Source organism: Hippocampus zosterae, chromosome 16 (genome assembly GCF_025434085.1).
Source record: "Hippocampus zosterae strain Florida chromosome 16, ASM2543408v3, whole genome shotgun sequence".
Lineage (NCBI taxonomy): Eukaryota > Metazoa > Chordata > Actinopteri > Syngnathiformes > Syngnathidae > Hippocampus > Hippocampus zosterae.
The window spans coordinates 18,721,215-18,743,017 of record NC_067466.1 but is presented as its reverse complement, the minus strand read 5'-3'; the positions used below and the strand labels follow the sequence as shown (position 1 = coordinate 18,743,017).

Below are 21,803 nucleotides of genomic sequence, written 5' to 3'. Positions count from 1 at the left end.
GTGATCTTTTTTGGAAGCCGCAAAGCCAAAGCGGGACCACCGACGCGATGGACTTGATCGGAAGGGAGAGCAACTCTGGCAGCCGCAATTTCTTGGTTGTTGTCGTTCACAATGTGTGTTTGTCGAAAAATCGGACCATGCTAATGTTCAATGTTCTGCCTCCTCCTCAGGCGGCGTCGGCTCCTGTCTGCGTTGCGCACTTCTCGGCTCCGCCATTGGCCGGGCCGACAGCGGAGGAGGCGGGGCGTCTTCCGCTGCCAACTGCGCGACCGGCGGCGGCCTCCTGGACATCGACCCCGTCGTCCTCATCCAGCTGCTGGATCTGAAGGAGCACAACAACACAGAGTCCCTGCGGGGCCTTCAGCCTCGGCATCCGGCGTCCGTCCACACTTTACAAGCGTCCATTCCCTTTTTGTGCACTGAGCCATATTTGGTGGTGGAAGGACGTGACCCTCACCGAGTGGTTATTTTGGACTTCCAGGATGCGGTACGCGTGCACGTCTTGTTGCTAATGGTCTGGTTTCGTTTGGAACTGAGCCACGGGAAACAACGCCACCACCTGGAATTGTGAACTTGACCTTTTGTTTGTTGCCAATGCACTGATCCTTGTTTTTCACATAATAAAGGCAATTTTAGCATCATCCGTTTTATTCACCAATGCTGTGAGGTTGCGGGGTGGCTCGCAAAGGGACGCGGGCTCAATCCCTCACAATATACAGCACAAGCACTACCACTTGGGTTTCCAAGTTGGGCTTCAGATCAGGCTTATACAGTAGTTTCACATTTTCAAAGTATAAAACGACAATGTATAGAAAAGCGTTTTTTTGACCCGAAAAAAACGACCCAGTTTAGTAAGGCGTTTTTCGCCCGAAAAAAAACGACCATGTATAGTAAGGCGTTTTTAGCCGGAAAAAAACGACCATGTATAGTAAGGCGTTTTTTAGCCAGAAAAAAACGACATAGTATAGTAAGGCGTTTTTGACCCGAAAAAACGACCATGTATAGTAAGGCTTTTTTCGACCGAAAAAAACGACCATGTATAGTAAGGCGTTTTTAACCCGAAAAAAATGACCATGTATAGGAAGGCGTTTTTGACGCGAAAAAGACGTCCATGTATAGTAAGGCGTTTTTTTGCTGAAAAAAACGACCATGTATAGTAAGGCGTTTTTGACCCGAAAAAAACGACCATGTATAGTAAGGCGTTTTTGACCCGAAAAAAACGACCATGTATAGTAAGGCATTTTGAGCCGAAAAAAACCGACCATGTATAGTAAGGCGTTTTTAACCGAAAAAAACAACCACGTATAGTAAGGCGTTTTTAGCTGAAAAAAATGACCATGTAAAGTAAGGCGTTTTTTTGCCGAAAAAACGACCATGTATAGTAAGAAGTTTTTAGCTGAAAAAAGCGACCATGTATAGTAAGGCGTTTTTGATGCGAAAAAAACGACCATGTATAGTAAGGCGTTTTTAGCCGAAAAAAACCGACCATGTTTAGTAAGGCGTTTTTAGCCGATAAAAACGACCATGTATAGGCTAAAAACGCCTTACTATACATGGTCGTTTTTTTCGGGCGAAAAACACCTTACTATACTATGTCGTTTTTTTAAAGCTAAAAACGCCTTACTATATACATGGTCGTTTTTTTCGGGTCAAAAACGCCTTACTTTACATGGTCATTTTTTTCAGCTAAAAACGCCTTACTATACATGGTTGTTTTTTTTCGGCTAAAAACGCCTTACTATATACATGGTCGGTTTTTTCGGCTCAAAATGCCTTACTATACATCGTCGTTTGTTTCAGTTATCAAAAACACCTTGATAAATGGTCGTTTTTTTGGCTGTAACAAACGAGCATGTATCGCAAGGGCTTTTTTTTTTCCAGCCCAAAAAAATCATCTTCAAAATTTGGGGTATGGGTTTCAAAATAGGGTTCAAATTCGGTTTAAAGGAACTTAAAGTGCGATACTTTTTGTGTGTGTGTGTGTGTGCACACGCAAGTTTTCACACCTATGTGCGCCAGACTTGTCCATCTTTTGAGCTGTGTGTTTTGGGTGTCTTGCTCTTGATGCGTTAAGTCGTCGCCCTTGATACTTTCAGGAAGACGGGACCTCCGGCCCCGACCTGTTGCCCCCCCCGCCCGCTCGCTTGCGTGTGCGCGCACACCCACAGAACGATTGAGGGCCCGCAGCGTCGTCCGTCCCCATTTGGAGTTCAAAGTCCATCAGGACAATGCGCCGCAATTAGGAGCTTACAGGAGGATTTGGGGCCTTTTTGCTGCCGCCTTCCCACATTGTGCGTGTGTGTGAGTGTGTGTGTTCTTTTCCAACCAAATGGCAAGCAGGGTGACTTTGACGAATAATCTGAATCTGAAAATGCTTGAAGAAGAAAAATGTCCAAAAAAAAAAACGAACGGTTAGGCTCCCTGCAGTGTTTGCTGCTCAGGCCCTAAAAATGCAGGTCATTTTTTTTCCTAGGCTACATGCTATCGTGTTTGCTATCGTGCATCGTGCTATCGGGTTTGGAAGGCTGGTTGCCACGGAGACGGCTTCAAAGCCTCGTGTCATGTGACGCTAAGCCTGCGAGGAGGTCGGCTGGCGTCCGTGGGGCTCGGGGGCTTCAAAAAAAAAAAAAAACCCTGGAAGCGTATCTGCCCCAAAACGAACACCATCGGTGTCAAGCTAATGTGACTTAGCGACTTCCGTGACAAACACGCAGTGAGTCAGCGGGGGCCGAATTTGCGCGCGGAAGGCGGCCAACAAAAGACGAGGGCCATGACGAAACCTCCCTGAGTCAGCAAAGCTGGCCCTTGGGGGGAGCCTTCATCCGGGGCGGGTGTCTGTGATGATATCCGAAAGCTTGAAGGTGCAAGGCCGCCTTCGGGCAGGTTGGGATGCCGGTCCGCCGCGGTTGACGTCTCGAGCCGTCAATGGCAGCGAAGGACTTCAAAGAGTCGCACGCTGCCCGAACGGCGCCAACTGTTGTTTTGATCTCGGGCTGTGTGGACTGGAGATGAGAGCGTCGGATTCTGTTCAAATAATCTCAACAGAGTTGTCGAGTACAAGTTGATTTCTTGGGGGGGGGGGGGGGGTGCTACCAGCTGTCGATTTGAGGTGAGGAATGTATTCCTTCATGAGGACGTTAATTGAAACACAGCGTCGAGTGGAACGTTTGAAGCTCCACAGTAGATTTCCCCTTGGACAGTTTTCCAAAGCAGCTGGACAAAAAGATTTTGCACCCCCTTCCCCCCCCCCTTTTTTTTTTTTTAAAGCTGTCGTCAGGCTTTGATGCTCTTTCATGACTTTGCGTGTTTTTTAAACACCGTCAGGGTTCTAACTCAAGCAGGGACAAGTTCTGCTTTCTTGCCGCTTTTGTGCCCCCCGCCGCCCCCCCTCCCACACACAAAGTCTCACACGGAAGCGAGCGAGGAGGCACGATTTACATGCAGATCCCCTGGCCTGTCACCACCGAGGCTTCTTGTCTCTTCGGAGGTGTCTTTTGAGTGGCTCGCCTTAGTCAGCGATGGAGGGGGGGGGGGGCACAATCCCACAATCCTCTGGGGCAAAGCCGCCGTGAATCACCTTGAGCTTAATGATTTGCAGATCCCCGCCGAGAGGCTGGAAACCTCCAGGGCCGGAGTTTATCTGCCGGGCTTGACCCCGTCCGATGCGGCCCTCACATTAACCCGTCGTCGTCGCGCGTGCGTGTGCGCAACAATCTTCTATCTGCTGTGGGAAAAAAAAGCTCGCGCGTGCGTACGGCCTCGGATAACCTCCCAATAACCCCCGAGAGCGGGCCGACGCCAATAAAAGGCCATTTACGGCTTGCGCCGATGCGTTCAAGGACCCTCGCTTTGTGGTTCGTCTTCTCACAAAATGGCCGTCTCGCCTTCACGCGCGCCCACCGGACACTTCATTAGGTACGCCCAGAATGCGGCGACCGCGGTGAGGTCGATTTTTTTTTCCCCACATATTTTCCTCTGGTATTTGTACCGTTCTGTCGTACGCAACGAGGCCACCGGGGTGGGTCTGGGGGGGGGGGGGGGGGAATAATTTTTGTATTTGTTGCTTAAAGGATGGGGGCATTGCTAGCTACGCGAGCCTGTCTCTGGCGTTTTGCATAGCTAGCATTTAAGCTAGCGGAAGGCGCGTAAAATAGCGAGGAACCGAGTCGGATGGCGCCGCTGGCGTGGGAATCCGTGAGTGGCCATCTTGCTTTTGCCGGTGAACCCGATTCACGCCTCGGGATTCTAACGTGGCCCTCGCCCCGCCGTAAAACAAATGAAGGTTCTGCCCGTCGACGTGGGATCGGGACGGAATATGCGGCGGCTCGGAGCGCCCTTTGTTTGATTGACAGTCGCACCGGCCTTCCATTAGGAGCGTATTTGATCCAAATATATACAGCCTGCCCAAAGAGGCGGAAGGAAGGGCGGGCCGGGGCCGGGGGTAGGGGGGGGGGGGTTACGGGAGGGAGTCCAACGCTCTCATTCCAGATGAAAATCCTAAATCAGCAGCCGCGGTGCGCTGCGAGGAGGAGGATTTCTTTTAATTTATTCTCCTAAGCTGGAGAATCAGGCCATCAAAAGGCGGCCGGCTATCGGGTTGCCTGCGCTAAGTGTGAGGAGGCCTGCCCGGGGAGGGATTTAACCCTTTTCGGGTGTCACGAAGAGCAGCAAAGGCGGGGGGGGGGGGGGGACAGAAGCTGCCATGAGGGATGGAGGGAACGGGGGTGGGTGGGGGGGGGCTGATACTGACTCTCTGGCCTTATGTTGGAGATCCCGTCTTCAGTCCGCTTTAATGGCCGAGGATCATGGGATTATTAAAGGGACGCCAGCCCAGCTCGTTAGCACCCCCCCCCCCAAAAAAACTGTCTAGTTCGACCCACATTTTATTTTATTTCGACCCAAGAAGGGGGCATAAGCCCGCAAATAAATTTTCCTTCTCGTGTGGAGTTTGCATGTTCTCCCTGTGCCTGCGTGGCTTTCCTGCGGGTACTCCCATTTCCTCCCACATTCCAAAACGTGCACGGCAAGCTAATGCAGCACTCAAAATTGTCCCTCGTTGCGATTGTGAGCGCGAATGGTTGTTTCGTGAGGAGAAGCCAATCAGATAATGAGTAGGTGGAGTCCTTTGGTGTCCCTCAGAGCGCAATTCTTGGTCATCTCCAATTTTGTTTGACGGGTCCCGATTTGGCCATCATGTGACCGTGAATGGTTGTTTCACCACATGGACCATGGAGTTGCCTTGCGACCAGTCTAGGGCGGATGTCGCAAATTCTTAATTTGAAGGGTTCGGGGTCGGTTTCCTGAAAAACGACATCACTTTGTTGTCGTCCTGTGAAAAAGCTCTTGCGTTGATATCTGGAGATCAGAGAAATGAAAGCACTCCTAAATAAGCCCCCCCACCCCCAGCATTGGCCAGCTTCTTGCAGTCTCCTCCTCCTCCTCCTTGATCTGCCCTTCAATGTTTGCTTTATTTTATTTCATGTTTTCCTTCCACCCTCGCTCCATTTTTCGTGCAAAGAATAAAATTTCATCAGCACGGGCTCTGGGAAACACAAGCCTCAGATTGGCCTGGGACACATGCTTTGAATTTAAGGAGCTTTTTGAGGGGGGGGAGGGGGCGGAGGTGTGGTTGGATGGTGGGGATGGATGTGGGCTGGACGGGAAGGGGGGGGGGGGGGAAATAGCAGCTGAAACCTGCATGTATTTCCTGGGGATTAGGCCTCAGATGGGCTGCCCTCAGAGGGGGTCTCTGGTCGCGGCCTCCCTGGATGGCTGGGAAAATGACCCCCGTCTGACTCCGCCGAATTTGCCCACTCGGTCTTCCCTCGTGGACATTCTTTGCCTTTCATTGATTCAGAGTTGCTATCAAATCAATTGCTGCATTTGTTTTGAAATAGCAAAGCGCCTCCTGAGACGCAAGTGACGCCACTTTGGAGTTTTTGGGCACGCGAGCGGTCCATCGGCCAACTTTTACCGTTGCCTCAAGTTTGGCAAATATTCAAGCCGTTTCATGCCACTCACGTCTCATTTACTCTAAAACTAAACCTAACTCAAAGACTGCTACACGTTCAGTATTTCAAACAACAGCAGTTTCCAAAGGAATGCTATCCGCTTAGCTTAATGCTAACAAGTGAGGTCAAATGCCACTGAAGAGTCGGCACCGACAGTTGCAGTTTTTAAGTAAGCATAGATTCTTTATCCTCAACAAAAAAACGACTCGTTTCACAGCCCTTGACGGAGTCCTCGACGGCGGCGGCACAACGACTGCCATTCTACTTCGTTTGTGTCCGCGCGACTGAATTATATCACCTCCGGTGGCCAAGGCAGGCACAGCAGAAGGAGTAGCACAAGAAATTGGATCGTAGCAATCAATCACGAATAGACACTGTCGAGTTCGTCGCATTCGGCTGAATGATTTTTCGTCGGTGTGTTTTTCAATTTTGTGGAGTGCTATTTTCCTCATTAAAAAAATACGGCGTGTCGTTAGCGAGCTAACCCGAAAATGCATCTCCGAGCCGTTCTTTAAATTCCCAAGCAGGGAGGCTTCGGCCGCCATCGAAGCCCGTTAGCTCTTGAGCTAGCGACTCTCGGCGGGACGTATTCCAGCCACCGGCATCAACGGGAGGCCGTGCGCAAGCGTAGCAAAGACGCTAGGCGTAGTGGCATTCGATTGACAGTCGGCATTTTAGCGGGGCGTTGTTTCAGGAGTTTCAACACTTGGCTTTGTCTGTTTTGAATCAGTCGAGTTTGGCCGGGTGGGTCACAACGCTCTCCTTGGCGTTGTCAAATTAACAAGACGTTTCTTTTCATTTGACAGGGACTTTAATTGGCTACATATACTAAAAGCAAGTCATCAAGCGATGACATCTTGTTTCAACGAGCCAGTTATTCGTGATGGAATTCCTGGTCTCTCCCCCGTGGGAACTTTGCTGCCGTGACGGATTTTGCAAGCCAGAGCACCTTTTTAAAGAGAAGTTGTTAGAAGAGTTTTTCTTGTCCGCGGCGCAGTCGCTCGGACGGGCGGCTTTAATCAATAACCTGAAGGATAAGGGCCAATTCCTGGCCGAAAGTTCACCGGGGGTCAAGTGAAGTCTGGAGTCATTGATTGACAGGCCTCTCGGTCCGGCCGCAAACGCGCCTGAGCAACTGACAAAAGGCTTCAAAAGATGGCACCATTTTGTTCGGGTTGGGGGGGGGGGGTCATATTTTAGACTGAAAAGTAAACAATGAAAATGTGTTATTCATTTAAATGTTTTTTTTTTAAACAACTGTATATTAGCATGTAATAAATCAATTCATTTTTTTGCCGGCCTAAAAAAGTTGACAAACTTCTGTATTTTGCATCGAAATGAGCTCTTAAAAAAAAAAAATCACAATATTGATGAAATAATTGGGGGCTTTTTAAAAACTGAATTTGCAAATTAAAAAAATATTTTTTTAAGTTTGCGCAGGGGTGAGGGTAGTGAGCTAAAGTTGTTTTGATAAAGAAATGCTGAGGTGACATTTTTATGTTTTTTTTAAACCAAATTTACAAATAAAAAATAAAAAAGGAATAAAATGTGTGAATAAGATCCAAACATTTGCAACCTGAAGGAAAAGAACAAAAATTAAGTTAAAAAAAATAAATTTCAAAATTCTGGGGAACTTCAAAGGATTTTTAAAAATTCTTTTTGCAAGACTTCCAATCAAATTAAATAATGAAAATGACTTCATGGGAACTATAAAATCAAAGTTATTACAACGGATTTTATATGAAAAAGACGGAGAGATTAACAATAAAAAAATAATAATAATAAATTCCAAATTTTGGCAGTGCATCTTAGGAAGCCCCGTTTTGTTCCCAGTAGGCAACACAATCCTTCAATTTTGGGGGTATTTTCAAAGAGTTTATTTTCCGAGTGCGTACAGATTTATTTTTGTGTGTGTCCAGAGTCATTCTTTAGAAAGCGTTTTTTTCCCCTCTCAATAAGAAAGTTGAAAATCCTTTTTGAGCGTTTCCATCCATCAAAACCAAATTCCAAGTGAAAAGGACCTGACCATTCCCGATCCTAGTGCGCCACCTAGCGGCCACAGTATTTACCCCCTTCCCCCCCACCCCCTCAAAGTTATTTTTTTTTTGTACGGCTAAATGAGGACAAAACACAGACAAAGAGCGACGCGGGCCGGCGGTCGGCTTCCAAATCCGAGCGTGCCTTTTCATGATGTGCAAATTCAAAATACGACATAATTCTTTTCAACAAGAACTTTTTCCACAAATACTCCATCTAGAAACATTGATAGAAACACGCCTTTGCAAAGCAGCAGTGCCCTGCCCCCCCCCCCAAAAAAAAAAATTAAAACTTGTCTTTCAATGGTGATTCGCCTGATGATGAGGGACAGTCAGTTGACACTTAATTTGACCCCCCCACGCCCCCCCCCCTTTTTGGGTGGGGGGAGTAAAACTGCAGGGCACACAGCAAACAAACACAACACACCAAAAAAAAGCAAACTTAAAGAGAGATTCCTCGACAGAAAAAAGGCGACACGATAAAAACACAATTATGAGCGCTACCGAGATGATGATTTTTTTTTTTTGCCTTTTTTAAATTAACTAGCGACAGAGCTGCTAACATGCATATACCCGTTTCAGAAAATTAAACCTCTTTTCGTATTTAGTCGCCGCTGTTTGCGTCCAAAGGTCAGCTCAGTGCGCAATTACGTCCGGAAAGCAAATTTTTAGGAGGGGAAAAAAAAAAATAGGAAAGAATACAAACGTAACGCAAAAACGAGTTGAGCTTCATCTCGTCCCGCTAGGAAAGCAAAAAGGAGTGTGCAAGCTTTTAACTGGCCTCCAGCTTGGCCATTTCCTGCACGTAGATGCCGATGCTCTCGCTGTCGAAGAGCACAAAGTAAACCGTCTTGATGGTGGAGGACATGGTGGCCACAAAGTAGCTGGAGATGGCCTTCAGGATCACCTGGGCCGCCGTCTGCTTCGGAAAGCCGTTCCTGGAATGACGGACGGATGGGGGGGCCTGCAATTAGCCTGCGCCAACCACCAACCAAATTGGCCGTCTTTTCGGGCTGGGCTTCCTGAGACTTTTTTGGGGGAGTCGATTCATGATAGACACGCCCACCAAATTCTTGCCGTGACAATATGTGAGACGGGCTTTTTTTGGGGGGGGGGGCACTTTTTCACGTGTGCAGTCAAGTTTGCTTTTCTTGCCGTGTGTTTTTGAGGCGGGGCTTCTTGAGACTTTTTAGTGGGTCTACTCGTGATGGACGTGCCGACCAAATTTCACGTTGCTTCATGAAACTGGTTTTGGCACCTGAATGGAAAACTCTCCAAACTCCCAATTGATTTCCTGAGCACTGACTAATACAAACAAAACAAAGACACGGAGGGGGGGGGGGGGGTTCCGTTTCCCTTACCTTCCGCTGCCGATAGACGGGAAGGCCACCGACTTGAGCTTCTTCTCGTCGGCCAGCGCCAGGCAGTTCTTCACCGTCTTCTCCAGCATGTCCTCGCACTTGTCCGAGCCCCACGCCGGACTGTTGCAGTGGATAACGTACTTGGCGGGAAGGCCGAAGCCGGCGGTCAAGACAGCTGAGGAGTGGAAAAGACAACAAAAAATTGTAAGATCTCCGCAAAGGTTCATTTGGGGAAAATAATGTAAAAAATAAAATAAAATAATAATAATAATAATCACAATGTGCTGCGCAACTGATGTCACTTCCCCCCCACTGGGCTTCAAATGAAAAAGCAGACTTGAACATCCACACAGGAAGAATATCTGTCCACTATCAACAGTGGAGTTCCTCAGGGCGCCATTCAAGAGCATCTTGTATTTTCTTGTATGGCCCTAAAATGGTTTTAGTAATCCCACTTAAGGGAGCCACTCGCCTCCTGCCACATCCAGCGGCCCGTTCTTCTTCTTCACCTCCAGCACCGCTTCAGCTAACTCCTTGCCGCCCTTCTTTTCCAGTGCAGAACCTGCGAAGGAAGGAGTCGGGATCACACGAGCGGGAGAGTCACACACACACGGAGGTGGCGGCGGCGGCGGCCATGCTGGCGGGTGGACGCATGCCAAAGCGAGATGCCGTCAATCATCAGATGTTGCCGCTCTCTAGTTCTGAGGGATCCCGTTTGCCTCTCGCGGGGGCTCTGGTTTCCTTCGGGAGACTCAGGACAGGTTTAGGTACCACCTCACAATCGGGAGGTGACGTCAGAATCGACACAATCAGGTGTCGCAATCTGACCGCGGTATCACGAAACAACGCAAATGAGCCGACCGGAGCAGCGAGAGCTAAAAACGGAGCAAGCGGATTGGCATCATGATTGTTATTAAATTCAAAATGGGAGCCTGCAGGCCCGAAGGCTGGATTTAAACTTTGACGTGACAGTTTTGAGGGAGTAAAATGTTTGGTGAAGTTGCAAATGCCGAGTCAAAGATGGTCAAAAGAGTGTCCACGTCAACTACAGTGCAAGCGTAGCCCACCGAGGGGCGCTGTTGGTATGCAGGCTTCTCTCCGTGGCATAGAAGTGGTTAAAAACTAAACAAGGTCGGCAAGGTCGCGTGGTCTGAATCGGGATCACTGGATCGGTGTCAAAAGGAGCATTAGCAGAAGGAGTAGCGTTAGCAGCAGCGACAGATTTTGGGCAAGCCCGAAGCCTTCGGAAGCCGACTGGTTCCTTTACCTACTTCACCGCCCAAATAGAGCGCCGAGTTGGTCGGGTGAACGACACCGTCGCTCTCCACTACGGAAATGTCGGCTTGGACAACTTGCAACTACGAATGAACCACAAACAACACGGCGGTCAGACAAACACGCGGCCACGACGACGCCGGCTGGCGACATGCCGGGGAAAACCAGGCGACGGGGAGCCGGGGGCTCGTTTAGTCAGAACGCCCAAGAAAATGGCTTCCGGGGTCCATTGGAATTGTTGCATTGGGGGGCTGGGGGTGTGGGGGGGGGGGGGCTTCTGACTAAGTGAGCCGAAGCGGGCGCTCAACTTCCTGTCAGGCAGGAAGTCCGGATCAAGTGATGGAATGGCCGCCGGACAGGAAGTCAGCCCGAAGGTGGGGGTGCAAACGCGGCCGCCGGGACTTTGACGTTTCAAAGCCCTGCTGTGGCCACTTGACGGTAGCGGGAGGAGGGGGGGGGGGCGCGTCTCACCTAGATCATCCTTTAGATCAAGTTCGGCGTTGGTGGGGTTGATGACCCCCTCCACGTCAAAGCCAGCCAAGTTACTGACCTCGCTGTGGATGAGGTTGAGCTGCGGGGGGGAGGTGGGGGTGGGGGGGGGGGGTCATGCAGCGGAAGGAGGAAGGAAGCAAAGCCGTTAAAACCAAGTTGACACCACCTGAGCCTCAAAGGATGTCGTGACTTTTTTTTTTTTGCGCCTTCGACCTGCAAATTGAAGTCGATCTGAAGGACGTGCAATATTCAATTGAGGTTTTTTTTATTTTTTAAGGCTCAGGCCACATCCTGTTTGGTTATCTTGTTAGACTTGACATGTTTTTTTCATTTGAGATCCCAAATGAGGCCTTGGGAGTTCCCCATCCAACACACAGCGGCGTCAAAAGAGCAACCGCGGGAATTAAATCAGCCGCAAAAAGCCTTTTTGATGAGCTTTCCCCGTCCGATGAAATCAACTGGCCAATTCCGGGGGGGGGGCGCAAAGAGGAAAAGGGGCATAATCGCATCCTCCCTTCGGCGGAGGCGGCCGCAGCCTCAACTGACTTTTTGGCCCAGGAAGAGGCTCTTGGTGGACAGGACGGTGAAGCTGTCCGCCGGGGAGCCTTCGGTGGTGCTGTCGGCCGACGCCGTCTTGCTGGCCTCGCCCTGTTTCTGCAAGCGGGCGAGATGTCACCGGCGGGTGGCGCTGCGGGACTCGGGGGGGGGCGCGTCCCAACCTAGGCGGGGCTTTCTTCTCCTACCTTGGCCTTGCCGGCGCCTTTCTTGCCGCCCATCTTCTTGCCGGTCGTCTTCTTGGCCGGCTTGGCTTTCTTCTCGGGGGCGGGCGAGAGGGGCGTCTCCATCTTGCCTTTGGCGCCCCGCTTCTTGGCCAGCAGCTCGGGGTGGATGTTGGGCAGGACGCCGCCCGCCGCGATGGTCACGCCCTTCAGGAGCTACGACGGGGAAAAAAAAAAATGTTCGGACTCTTCGCTTTGCCTGCCCCCCCCCAGAAAGAATTCCGGTACCTGGTTGAGTTCCTCGTCGTTGGCGATGGCGAGCAGGATGTGTCGCGGCGTGACCCGTCCCTTCTTGTTGTCTCGGGCCGCGTTGCCCGCCAATTCCAGGATCTCAGCTGCGGGGGGAGGAGGAAAGTAAATCGATCGACGCACATGGCGTCTTTCTTTTTTTTTTTTTCCCCCCCCCCCCCTCACTTCCAGGAGAGATGATAGGCGTACCTAATGAAGTGTCCCGCGACTGGGGTCTCATACAAACGTTTCATATTGTAAAATGTTATATTTGGATCAATGAAAGTTGAAACTTCTGCAGTGCGATAAATGAGCAGCGGGCGGAGTAGCGACTCACCGGTCAGGTACTCCAGCACGGCGGCCAGGTAGACGGGCGCGCCCACCCCGATGCGGTACTTGGGCAGGCCGCGCTTGATGTAGCGCAGCATGCGGCCCACCGGGAAGATGACGCCCGCCTTGGTGGAGCGCGACGTCTTGGTCAGCTTCTTCTTGCCTCCTCGACTCGACATGCTTTCACCGCGACGCGACTGGGGCCTCCTGCAGGGGGGGGGGGGTGAAACGCCGAGAGACGGGAAGAGTCACAGAAAGGCAAGCAAGTGCACTTCCTTGTAAGATTTAGAAATGGAATCCAAATGCTGCAGGTCAGCCGCTACTTGGGGCTCATTTCAACTCCTTCATTCATTTCCTTGACACCAGGATGCCTCCAGAGGGCGCCATTTCTCAATACAAACAATAAATAGGTGAGCTTTTTAGCAAATAAGTGCCCACCCCCCACCCCCCACACAATGCCAATCGGTAAATTCTCAAATGTGACGGCGGCCGAATAAGTGGAGACTCGTTCACTCGATACATTTGTTGTCATTTTTTGTGCGCGGCGCCTCGTTGCACCTTTTCATTAGCATGTTCATTAATAGCGCTGACGTGCCTTTAGATTAGCAGCCGTTTCACTAGCCAGATTGGTTGTCAGCTTGACTGTATAAATGGACTCGGAATACGCCAACGTTCATATTTACGAGGCGCGTTGGCGCACGAATGAGCCAATATTCAAATGAAGCCTAAATGTCACCATAGTCGCAAGTTTCGTCATTGATAGCAATTAAAACTCTTCAATGGGGATAATATGGCATCACGAGAGGAGCTACCGCGATTCATGTGCGTCAAGTGTGGAGGCCAACGCCGGCTCCATTTTGGAGCGGGAACGAACGCCGAGGTTAGCAAGACGCCCGCTTGCGTGTCCTCCCGGCGGAGGTGCAAACGGAGGTGGGGGCGAGGTGGCCTCGTCCCCGACGGCCCGACAGATTGACGGCAAGCCTGGCTCGTTCACGTCCGAACCGGGCTCTGACATTCACAAGCATTTCCGCAACATGTCAGTTGAAGCGGCGCTGACGGTTTGTGCTCATGACGGCGGCGGCGGCGGCGTCTCACCGCCCCCCTTCCCCCGTACGAGAGCTCGCCACTTCGGCCTTCGCTCGGCTTCCGCTCGGTTAAATTAAAAAAAATATATATCTAAATCAAAAAGACACAACCGCGACGCCTTGTAGCGCCCGCGGCGTACTTACGTGAAACCCAAAGCCGAGTACAAGGGCGTAAAATGTCTCCCGGTGACTGCGAAGGCTCGGCTCGGCGATTCGCTGTGGCTGGCTCCGTCGCCTCCCACAATCCACAGCGAGACGAGCCGAGCGCTGCCGGCCGCCCAACGACGCCACTCAGCGGGGGAGCAGCCGGCTCAACCTGCCCCATGGCACCCGTGGATTCCGTTTACTGTACTTCTTCAACCAACGCCCCCCCCCCAAAAAAAAACAACAACAACAATGCAGAGCACAAACACGTGAATTCCGACGGAAGGCTCAGAATGGCAAAAAGAACGCGATGCTCAGTGGAACGTTTTGCAGTACATTTCCAAAATGTTTCTGGTAACTTTCCATGGGATGTTAAGGTTTTTTTTTCTCCCCCTTCAAATAAAGTCGAAATTTGGGATGCATGGTGACCGTGACCAACATAGGCCCGTATCGAGACTCTCCGGTGCCTAGTGGGTTTTCAGGGAACACGATAAAATTGTCCCGAAGTGTGATCGTGAGTGTATTGAATGGTCGTTGTTTATCAAACTCATAACGACATAACTCTCTCCTCGGTTGCCACGGTGACACGTTGCTTTGACGGAATATTGTCATGTCAAAGAGCTTTTATTCGGACACCAATCGCAGCACGTTTCTTGTCAATGTGTATTATTGTTCTCTTTTATTAAATGTTCTTTGTTACACTTCCAGCTGTTGCGAAAGCGTTCTATAAAAAAAAAGATGCGTTCTATTGTATACTTGGGAAATCATGGCACAGCTGTAGTGGCAACAAACGGCCACTGCGGGGCAGACCTGAGTAGCGTGACGACAGTGAGTGAATGCAGCCAGCAGATTGGACCTTGCAGGCAGGCTTGTTTTGGGCGAGCAAACATGCTTGTCGTCACAAACCGAAATAGGAAAAAACATAATCCTGGGCCAAGGGGTGACCGTTGCGCTCGAGGGCCGAATTAGATGATTTAATCAAAGGGACCTGCTCTGCTCATTCGTAGATGAAGTTCAAATATTGTATTTTTTAAATGTGCACGGAAACCGTCATCTTGAAATGATAAATCAATACATTGCATTGATATACATGCATATCTCATTTGTTTATGTTGGATTATTTATTATAGTCATTTCAGAAACGAACGACTCCTCGTTTCAGTTTCATTTAAAAAATAACGAGTGAACCCATTGTTGAAGAAAACATGCAATGTATTGTATGTGCATTATGCAACGGTTGATTTGACTCTTTTGGTCTTTATCGTGAACAACAAGTCAATCATTTAATGAGATAAAAGAATAGAGTCCAATAATACAACGAATACAGAGCAGGCTATTTCAGTTGATTTGGGGATTGTTGCTGACGATTAAGATCCGATCGTGTTTTATGTATACCTATCTATCTTGTCAAAGTACTTTGTCAACACGTGTTTATAGCGATAAAGTGATCATGAAACGCAATATCACAACTTCGGCGATAATCGGGTGGGCGTGTGTTGACACCCGTTGAACATGACTTTATTCTTTATGAGTTTAACGAGTAAGCACATGATGTAAGTTACTCCTGTAAAGTATTTCAATTTTTACCTTACCGGTCCTTCTGAAATGTGCAGGTTAAAACGTTTTCTTTTTTAAAAAGAAAAGTCGAGGAAAGGAAAACAAACATCGAGCGAGGCTGCAAGAGAGGCGGGCCAGACTTTACTTCCGGGTACGGCACCGGTCAGCTGACCCGCAGCGGTCCAATCAGCGCGTCGCTGGGCTGTCTGTCAACAAAGCGCTGTCAAAGCCAGCTGACTGCCCGGACTCGGAGTCCCAACACACAACAACAGCAACACTGCGGTGGAACAAGGCGTCGCGCAGGTGAGCGACTCCAAAACGTGCCCACATCGGCCCCTTGGCGTTATTTTGTCGGTTTTTTAAGGCCCTAAATATCATTCGTATAGTCGCATAGCTACAATATCCAATTGTGCGCGCGTGTGACTATCCAAGCTTGTGGTGGTTGAATATTTGCATTAAAAATGAACAAAAATTCTTCAGTGAAAGCAATTTGAATATCCATTTTAATGTGAGGCCTAAACGGAGTCTATGTATAGTGCATTTGTGCTCCATAACTACATATCCATCTGTACATTATCTGAACATCTTTGTAACGGCACAAAGAATTGCAAAGAGATGATAGGCGTCCCTAATGAAGTGTCCCGCGACAAATGTTGTCAAATGTTACATTTGGATCAATGAAAATGTCTAAAATCGAGAACTGCTAATTATTTGTTGGTGTTTCTAGATATGAGGGGAGCACAAGCGAGCAGTAGACAGGTAAGCGCTTCTTGACACACACACGCCCACCTGAGTTATTATGATTACGTCGCTTATTGTCTGGACTGTCAGGTTTGTTGGGTTTCATCACAATTGGCCACTGTCATCGGCGGGTTGCAACACTCGTGGCGACTGGAAAGCGGACTCCACGAGCGGCCGTCCTTGGCCAGAGTGCATTTCAGCTTCATTCTGAAATCGCATCCCAAAGACCAAAGTCCTGAACTTTTGTGAGGGGGTCCGGAGGCAGAGAAATGGATGATGAAATGTTTAAGAGTCAATTCGCTGGTGGGGATTTTCATATTTCTTCGGAAAACCACCCTCACATTTTTTTTTCTATTTTTTTTTTTGTGACTGGCACATGAGCATGTTGATCACTTTTCATAGAACAACATCCCAGCAAAACCTCTTTTTTGTTTTCGACACAATAGCTCCGCCAAGTGCGTTTCCCCTAACCTGGGCTTGGACTCTTCCTGCAAGGTGGCGCCCTCCCGCCAGATGAAAGAATAGACACGGTTGCGCAACAACATCAAGTTGATTTCTCGAGAGTCTCGTAAGGGCTTCACAATACCACCAAAAACGGGGAAGCGGTGGTCTTCGGGATCATGAGCGCCCAATTCAGAATTTTCAAAGTGAAGCACCAGTAAAGCAGACCCAAATCCAGATGCCACGGGAATCGGGCAGGCTAAGGGACTTGTCGCTTGTACTTGATGTTACGTGACCAAATGTGAGGTTTTTTTTGGTCTTCTCAGGAGGCCTCGGGAGGACTGTGGGATTCCGTGAAGAAAGCCGTCATTGTCATCGGATCCGGAATCCTGTTCCTGGCGGCGTTTGGTAATTCGCTGACATGGTGCGACTTCCTTCCTTGGCCGCACAGCAACTTTTTGGGTGTCAGAGTCATGGACAAAAAAAAATCCCATTGCCGTAACACGGAAACATTACAGAAAGATGGCCGACGAGGTACAGCGGGGGTCTTGTTTGTTGCAGGCATCTTCAGAAGTTTTGGGGAGCTTCGGGCAACTTTTGGCAGAACCTGTGGACCAAAGTCTACGTGATGTTTGAGGGCCACAACGAGGCGTTGTTCTACATGGGTAAGGAGGATGGACTGATTTGGTCATGTGTGGTCATTTTATTTCACAAAAAGAAAGAAATGCCGTAATAGCGTGACATCCGCAGGCACGATGCTGGTGCCCATGGTGGTGTTGTGGACATTCAACGCTCTGCTGCTACTGGCGGACACCACGGGGAAACCGGCTTTCATCACCCGCTACCGCATCCAAGCCGACAAGAACGACCCGGTAAGGTTTTGGCTCGCCCCTCTCGGACTACGTACAGCCAATGTGATGCAACAGCGTGATGCGTCAGTGCGCTCAGTCATGCTTGAGTCACTCTGGTTAGAAAGTTGCACGGGTGGTTTATTTTTAGTCGGTATCGATGGAGCATGAAAGTGACTCAAGGTACTGCACGGCTACTTTGAGACTGGGAATTTGAGCAAAATAAGAAATCACAATCATAAGTTTTTGTTTTTTTTTAGTAACACCAAATTGCAAAACAAATATTGCGATGACTCATTCTGTGTTTGTGCGCATGCGCCTGTGCATAGAAGTTCAAAGTCCTTTTATCTCCTCCATGATCGATGTCTGATAACGCGTGCCGGAGGTTACTCTCCAAGCGTTATCTTATCAGAGTAGACATTGACTTTTATTTATTTCCCTATTTGTATTTTTACCTCACTGGCCGAATTAAAGAGGTTTATTTTTCTCCCCGAAACGAAGCAAGACTTAAAAAAAAAAAAAAAAGAAGGCAAGCAAGCTGCTGGTGCTGTGACACGCCATTCCAGCAGGGGGCGACGTGCTACTATGGGGCTGACGTGTTGGGACCCGTAAGGAAAACAAACCCGGAAACGTGAGCCTCGCCAGCGCCTGTTTCGGTTCGATTTACGACGTTACGCCCACCTACCCCCCCCAACAACCCCCCCCCCCCCAACACACACTCAGCCGCAATATTACCAAATTGGCTGTCAAATTCAGATTAAACAAGAGCCAATGAGTCTGTGTTGTCGAGGACAGTATTGACGCCGGAGCAAAGTCCGTCGCTAGCTTATTTACATTGATCAGTCGATTTATTTTCTGGCCACATTGAGTGTGTCCCATCTAAAATCCCTTTTCACGTCGATGGATTAATAAACACCGTTCTGGTTACAAAACATGTATTGTTAATTTTGATAAGAATTCACATACGTGACATGTCCTTCGATGTTTTTAGTTGGAGGTAGAAGGCCAAGTCAATCCATTTCTTTCCGATCATCTACGCCCTGTAATGATAAGATAAAACATGTTTAAGATGATACATGGATTTGCATTACAGTGGTTACAGTTTCTTTTTTTAATTACATCATTATGAAAAAAAAAATAGAGCCACGGTTTATAAAATAAAAACGGTGTTGTGATTGGCCGACGATCGGCCGTGTCCAGGTGGACCCGGAAAAGCTGCGGCACGCTTTGAAGACGGTACTGTTCAACCAGATGTTCATTTCCGCACCCACCGTGGTGGCCGCCTACCACCTGACCCGCTGGAGAGGAGACCCCTGCGGACCCCAGCTGCCCACCCTCCACTGGGCCCTCGCCGAGCTCACTATCTTCTCCATCCTGGAGGAAGTTCTCTTTTACTACTCGCACAGGTAGCAAACACCGACTGCATTTGTTTTACATTTTGTTTGCAACTCATTTATGGTCAAGGTAAGCATTTTTTTTTTAAGGTTGAAGTCACCGCCATTGAGGAACTTGTATGTTGAAATGCAAACAAAAATTCTTACTTTGGGTGTCTTGCCATCAGACTGTTCCATCATCCCAGCCTGTACAAGCGCTTCCACAAGCAGCACCACGAGTGGACCGCCCCCATCGGCGTGGTCGCCACCTACGCTCACCCGCTGGAACATTTGGTAAATGCGCACTTTCTTCACGTCTTTCTCTGATTGCTCCAGTTCTCCCTGAAAATGTCGCAAAGCCGCCGGCGATACCATAAGTCACTGCCATCTGGATTTTGGCCTGTTTTGCTGCCGCTTCCCCCCCCTTTTGCTCAAAGGGCTCTTCCAACGACCGTTTCAACCAGCTGCCCACGCTGGTGTCATGTCGGGGAGAGAAGCGGCAATAAATCAAAGCAAAATCCCGATGTCAGGGACTCGGTGCGTCACCGGCAGCTTGCGTCAAAGAGAGAAACTGGAGGAGTCACAAAAAGGCATTAAGCCACCTAGCTAGAGGATCATGTTCTGTTGCGCCATCAGTTCTCCAACCTGCTGCCAGTGGTGATCGGGCCGGTGCTGTTGGGCTCGCACGTGTCCAGCACGTGCGTGTGGTACTGCCTGGCGCTGGTCAGTACCACCGTTTCCCACTGCGGGTACCACCTGCCCTTTCTACCCTCCCCAGAGTTCCACGACTTTCACCACCTCAGGTCAGTTTTCCGTGGAACTTTCCGGGTCGTGGTGATGTTCTGACTTTGAACCCGGCCCCGTTGATTTCAGATTCAACCAGTGTTTCGGCGTTTTCGGCGTGCTGGACCGCCTGCACGGCACCGACGCCAAGTTCCGGCAGACCAAGCAGTACGAACGCCACACCTTGCTCTTGGGACTGACGCCGCTCACCGAGAGCATTCCCGACACGCCCACTAAGTCCCACTGACCGCCGTTACGCCATCTTGATTCCTTTTTTTTCTTTTAAAAGCTGTTGATCCGTTTTTGTTTAATTCTTTTGCACTATCATTGTTGTTGTTTTGTTTTTACTGACTGACACCCATTCACAGTTTGGGGAAAAACTGTGGAGGGGAATAAAAAAAATTCAACACAATCCAGCGCTAAATCTTTAAGCGTTGCGATAATCGCAATGCTAATTTGTTAGCATAACCGAGTTCCACATTCATGATTGTCGCGCGCAATTTTTCTGAGCTGATCATTGGAGGAAGAATCTCACATCTCAGTCATCTCAGGCAAAATACTCCTCAGCCGAGGATACCCGCTCAAAAAAACCAAAAGACAATCAAGGCCTTTGCACAACTTTGTGGACGCGCTGTACACGTGGTGAAAACCTGTCGAAATTGTAACGATGAACCATTTGCGTATTACAAGCCCACGTTGCTGCTCCGATTGTTTTTTTTTTTAATGACAAATCCGTCAATAAGTGTTTTTTTTTGCTGACAAATCTGTCAATAAACGATCATTTTGACAATATGAGTGAGGAAATGATGACTCGGCAGCCAAGGTTTTTGAGGCGTTTTTTTTTTGTGTCCGTTTTTTTTAATTAAAGGAAAAAAAAAAGCATAATTACTACAAATTACAAATAACACTAATAATAATAATAGCCAATCACATCAGCCTACAAAGCGGATAGCGAATATTAAATGTTATAATACACGTTTTCATTCAAGTAGTTTACATTTTTTTCCATTTTAGTTTGTTTTTTTTTTCCTTGCTTTTTTTCCCCCCCGGGCATTTTCACATTTTTTTTTTCCTCATAACAAGCCTAAAGAGATTTTTCAGTGATGCAGTGAACAATTTCAACGCTTCATATACAGTTTTTTTTCTTATATTCATATGGCTTTATGACATTTTTGTACTTTTCAGTCTGCAGACATCATAAACAGCCATAATCCTCACACGCTTGTTTTTTGTTTTTGTCACCCTTCCACCGTTTTTTTTTTTTTTTGCGGGCACCTCCTAGAGTTTCTTTGAGGGGGGTGGGCAACTCCCACAAGGCCTCGAAATCCTCCAAATGTCCCGAGAGGTGGAGCAGTGAGCGCAATTTCATCTTTGTATCCATTTTGTTTGTTTTTCACACCTCCGGCTCTCATTTGTCGTCAAGTCGCCACAAAAAAGCACTGATGCAAACATCGAGTCTCCCTGAAGAAGAACGGGAAGGAAAAAGTCCAGCTCTGCTTGCGTTGGAAGATAAAATGAGGGCGACGTCCACATCAGAAGACACGAAGAAGGCAAATAATCGCTTTTTTTTTTTTTTTTTTGACATGGGACAGGGACATACACACACATATGTTTTAAGACTCTCTACGTTAACCCCCAGAAAATTGAATCCAGTTGTGGTGGAGGTGCCAATCAATTAAAAAAAAAAAGGGAACAGGGAAATTTAAGAGATTTCAACATGAAACAAAATTTGCTTGAGCTTTTTTTTTTCCGTTCCCTTTTGTCGATTTAAATACACATTCAATGTTCCAGATGTCAAAAGGAACAATCACCCCCACCCCCACCCTCCAAGGAATCCTGCCCATGTCACACAAACATATGCTACCTCCTTGCCCACCCCCCCCCCACACCCCCAAGAATCCAGAAGCATTAGCAAGTTAAGGAGTACGTACACGTGTAAGGCAAAAAATACATCCGGCAAAAAGTTCTCTTCTTCATCGATCGAGTTCACATTTACATTTTGATGGGAGGGCGTCCGCGAGGAGTCCACTTGGCCACAGACATGGAGCCGTCCGTCCGTGTGTGTGTGTGTGTGTGGAGGAGGGTGCGGGGGGTGGGGTCGGGGGGGTGTCAGTCAAACAGGAAGAGGATGACCCCCCTCCCCCTTCCGCCAAAATATCCGCCCAGAGCACCTGTGTCACTTCCTGTTTCTTCAAGTAATCCGGATTTATTGATTCTTCCAGTCCTTGACGGATGGATGGATGAAGCTCATGGATGGGATGTGTACGAAAACAATTATCAGGAAACGCCGCCCCTACCTCCCCCCCGCCCGCCCACGCC

General features: G+C 48.7%; 2 protein-coding genes across 5 annotated transcripts; one reads left to right on the top strand and one right to left on the bottom strand.

Annotated features, from left to right (window-relative positions):
• Positions 1-7,873: 7,873 nt before the first annotated feature.
• LOC127588005 (core histone macro-H2A.1-like) lies at positions 7,874-14,158 on the bottom strand. Of its 4 annotated transcripts, none has more exons than XM_052046491.1 (9): positions 13,742-14,125; positions 12,520-12,719; positions 12,183-12,289; positions 11,919-12,110; positions 11,722-11,829; positions 10,676-10,766; positions 9,881-9,970; positions 9,409-9,583; positions 7,874-8,985 (listed from the first exon to the last, which is right to left on the bottom strand). In XM_052046491.1, the coding sequence occupies exons 2-9, from the start codon at positions 12,689-12,691 to the stop codon at positions 8,820-8,822; spliced, it is 1,101 nt and encodes a 366-aa protein (XP_051902451.1). In that variant the 5' UTR covers positions 12,692-12,719; positions 13,742-14,125; the 3' UTR covers positions 7,874-8,819. The 4 variants fall into 4 exon arrangements, 2 of the variants coding, with proteins under 2 accessions (XP_051902451.1, XP_051902450.1); XM_052046490.1 differs by lacking the exon at positions 10,676-10,766 and adding an exon at positions 11,155-11,254 and having other exon boundaries at positions 13,742-14,124; XR_007958937.1 differs by lacking the exon at positions 7,874-8,985 and adding an exon at positions 11,155-11,254 and having other exon boundaries at positions 9,517-9,583; positions 13,742-14,158.
• Positions 14,159-15,450: 1,292 nt separating this feature from the next.
• On the top strand, positions 15,451-20,231 carry LOC127588012 (fatty acid hydroxylase domain-containing protein 2-like). Its single transcript, XM_052046500.1, has 9 exons — positions 15,451-15,601; positions 16,026-16,057; positions 16,807-16,904; positions 17,042-17,145; positions 17,231-17,352; positions 18,529-18,734; positions 18,890-18,995; positions 19,338-19,504; positions 19,575-20,231. Exons 2-9 carry the CDS (start codon positions 16,028-16,030, stop codon positions 19,729-19,731), a joined length of 990 nt encoding a protein of 329 aa, XP_051902460.1. The 5' UTR covers positions 15,451-15,601; positions 16,026-16,027; the 3' UTR covers positions 19,732-20,231.
• Positions 20,232-21,803: the final 1,572 nt, after the last annotated feature.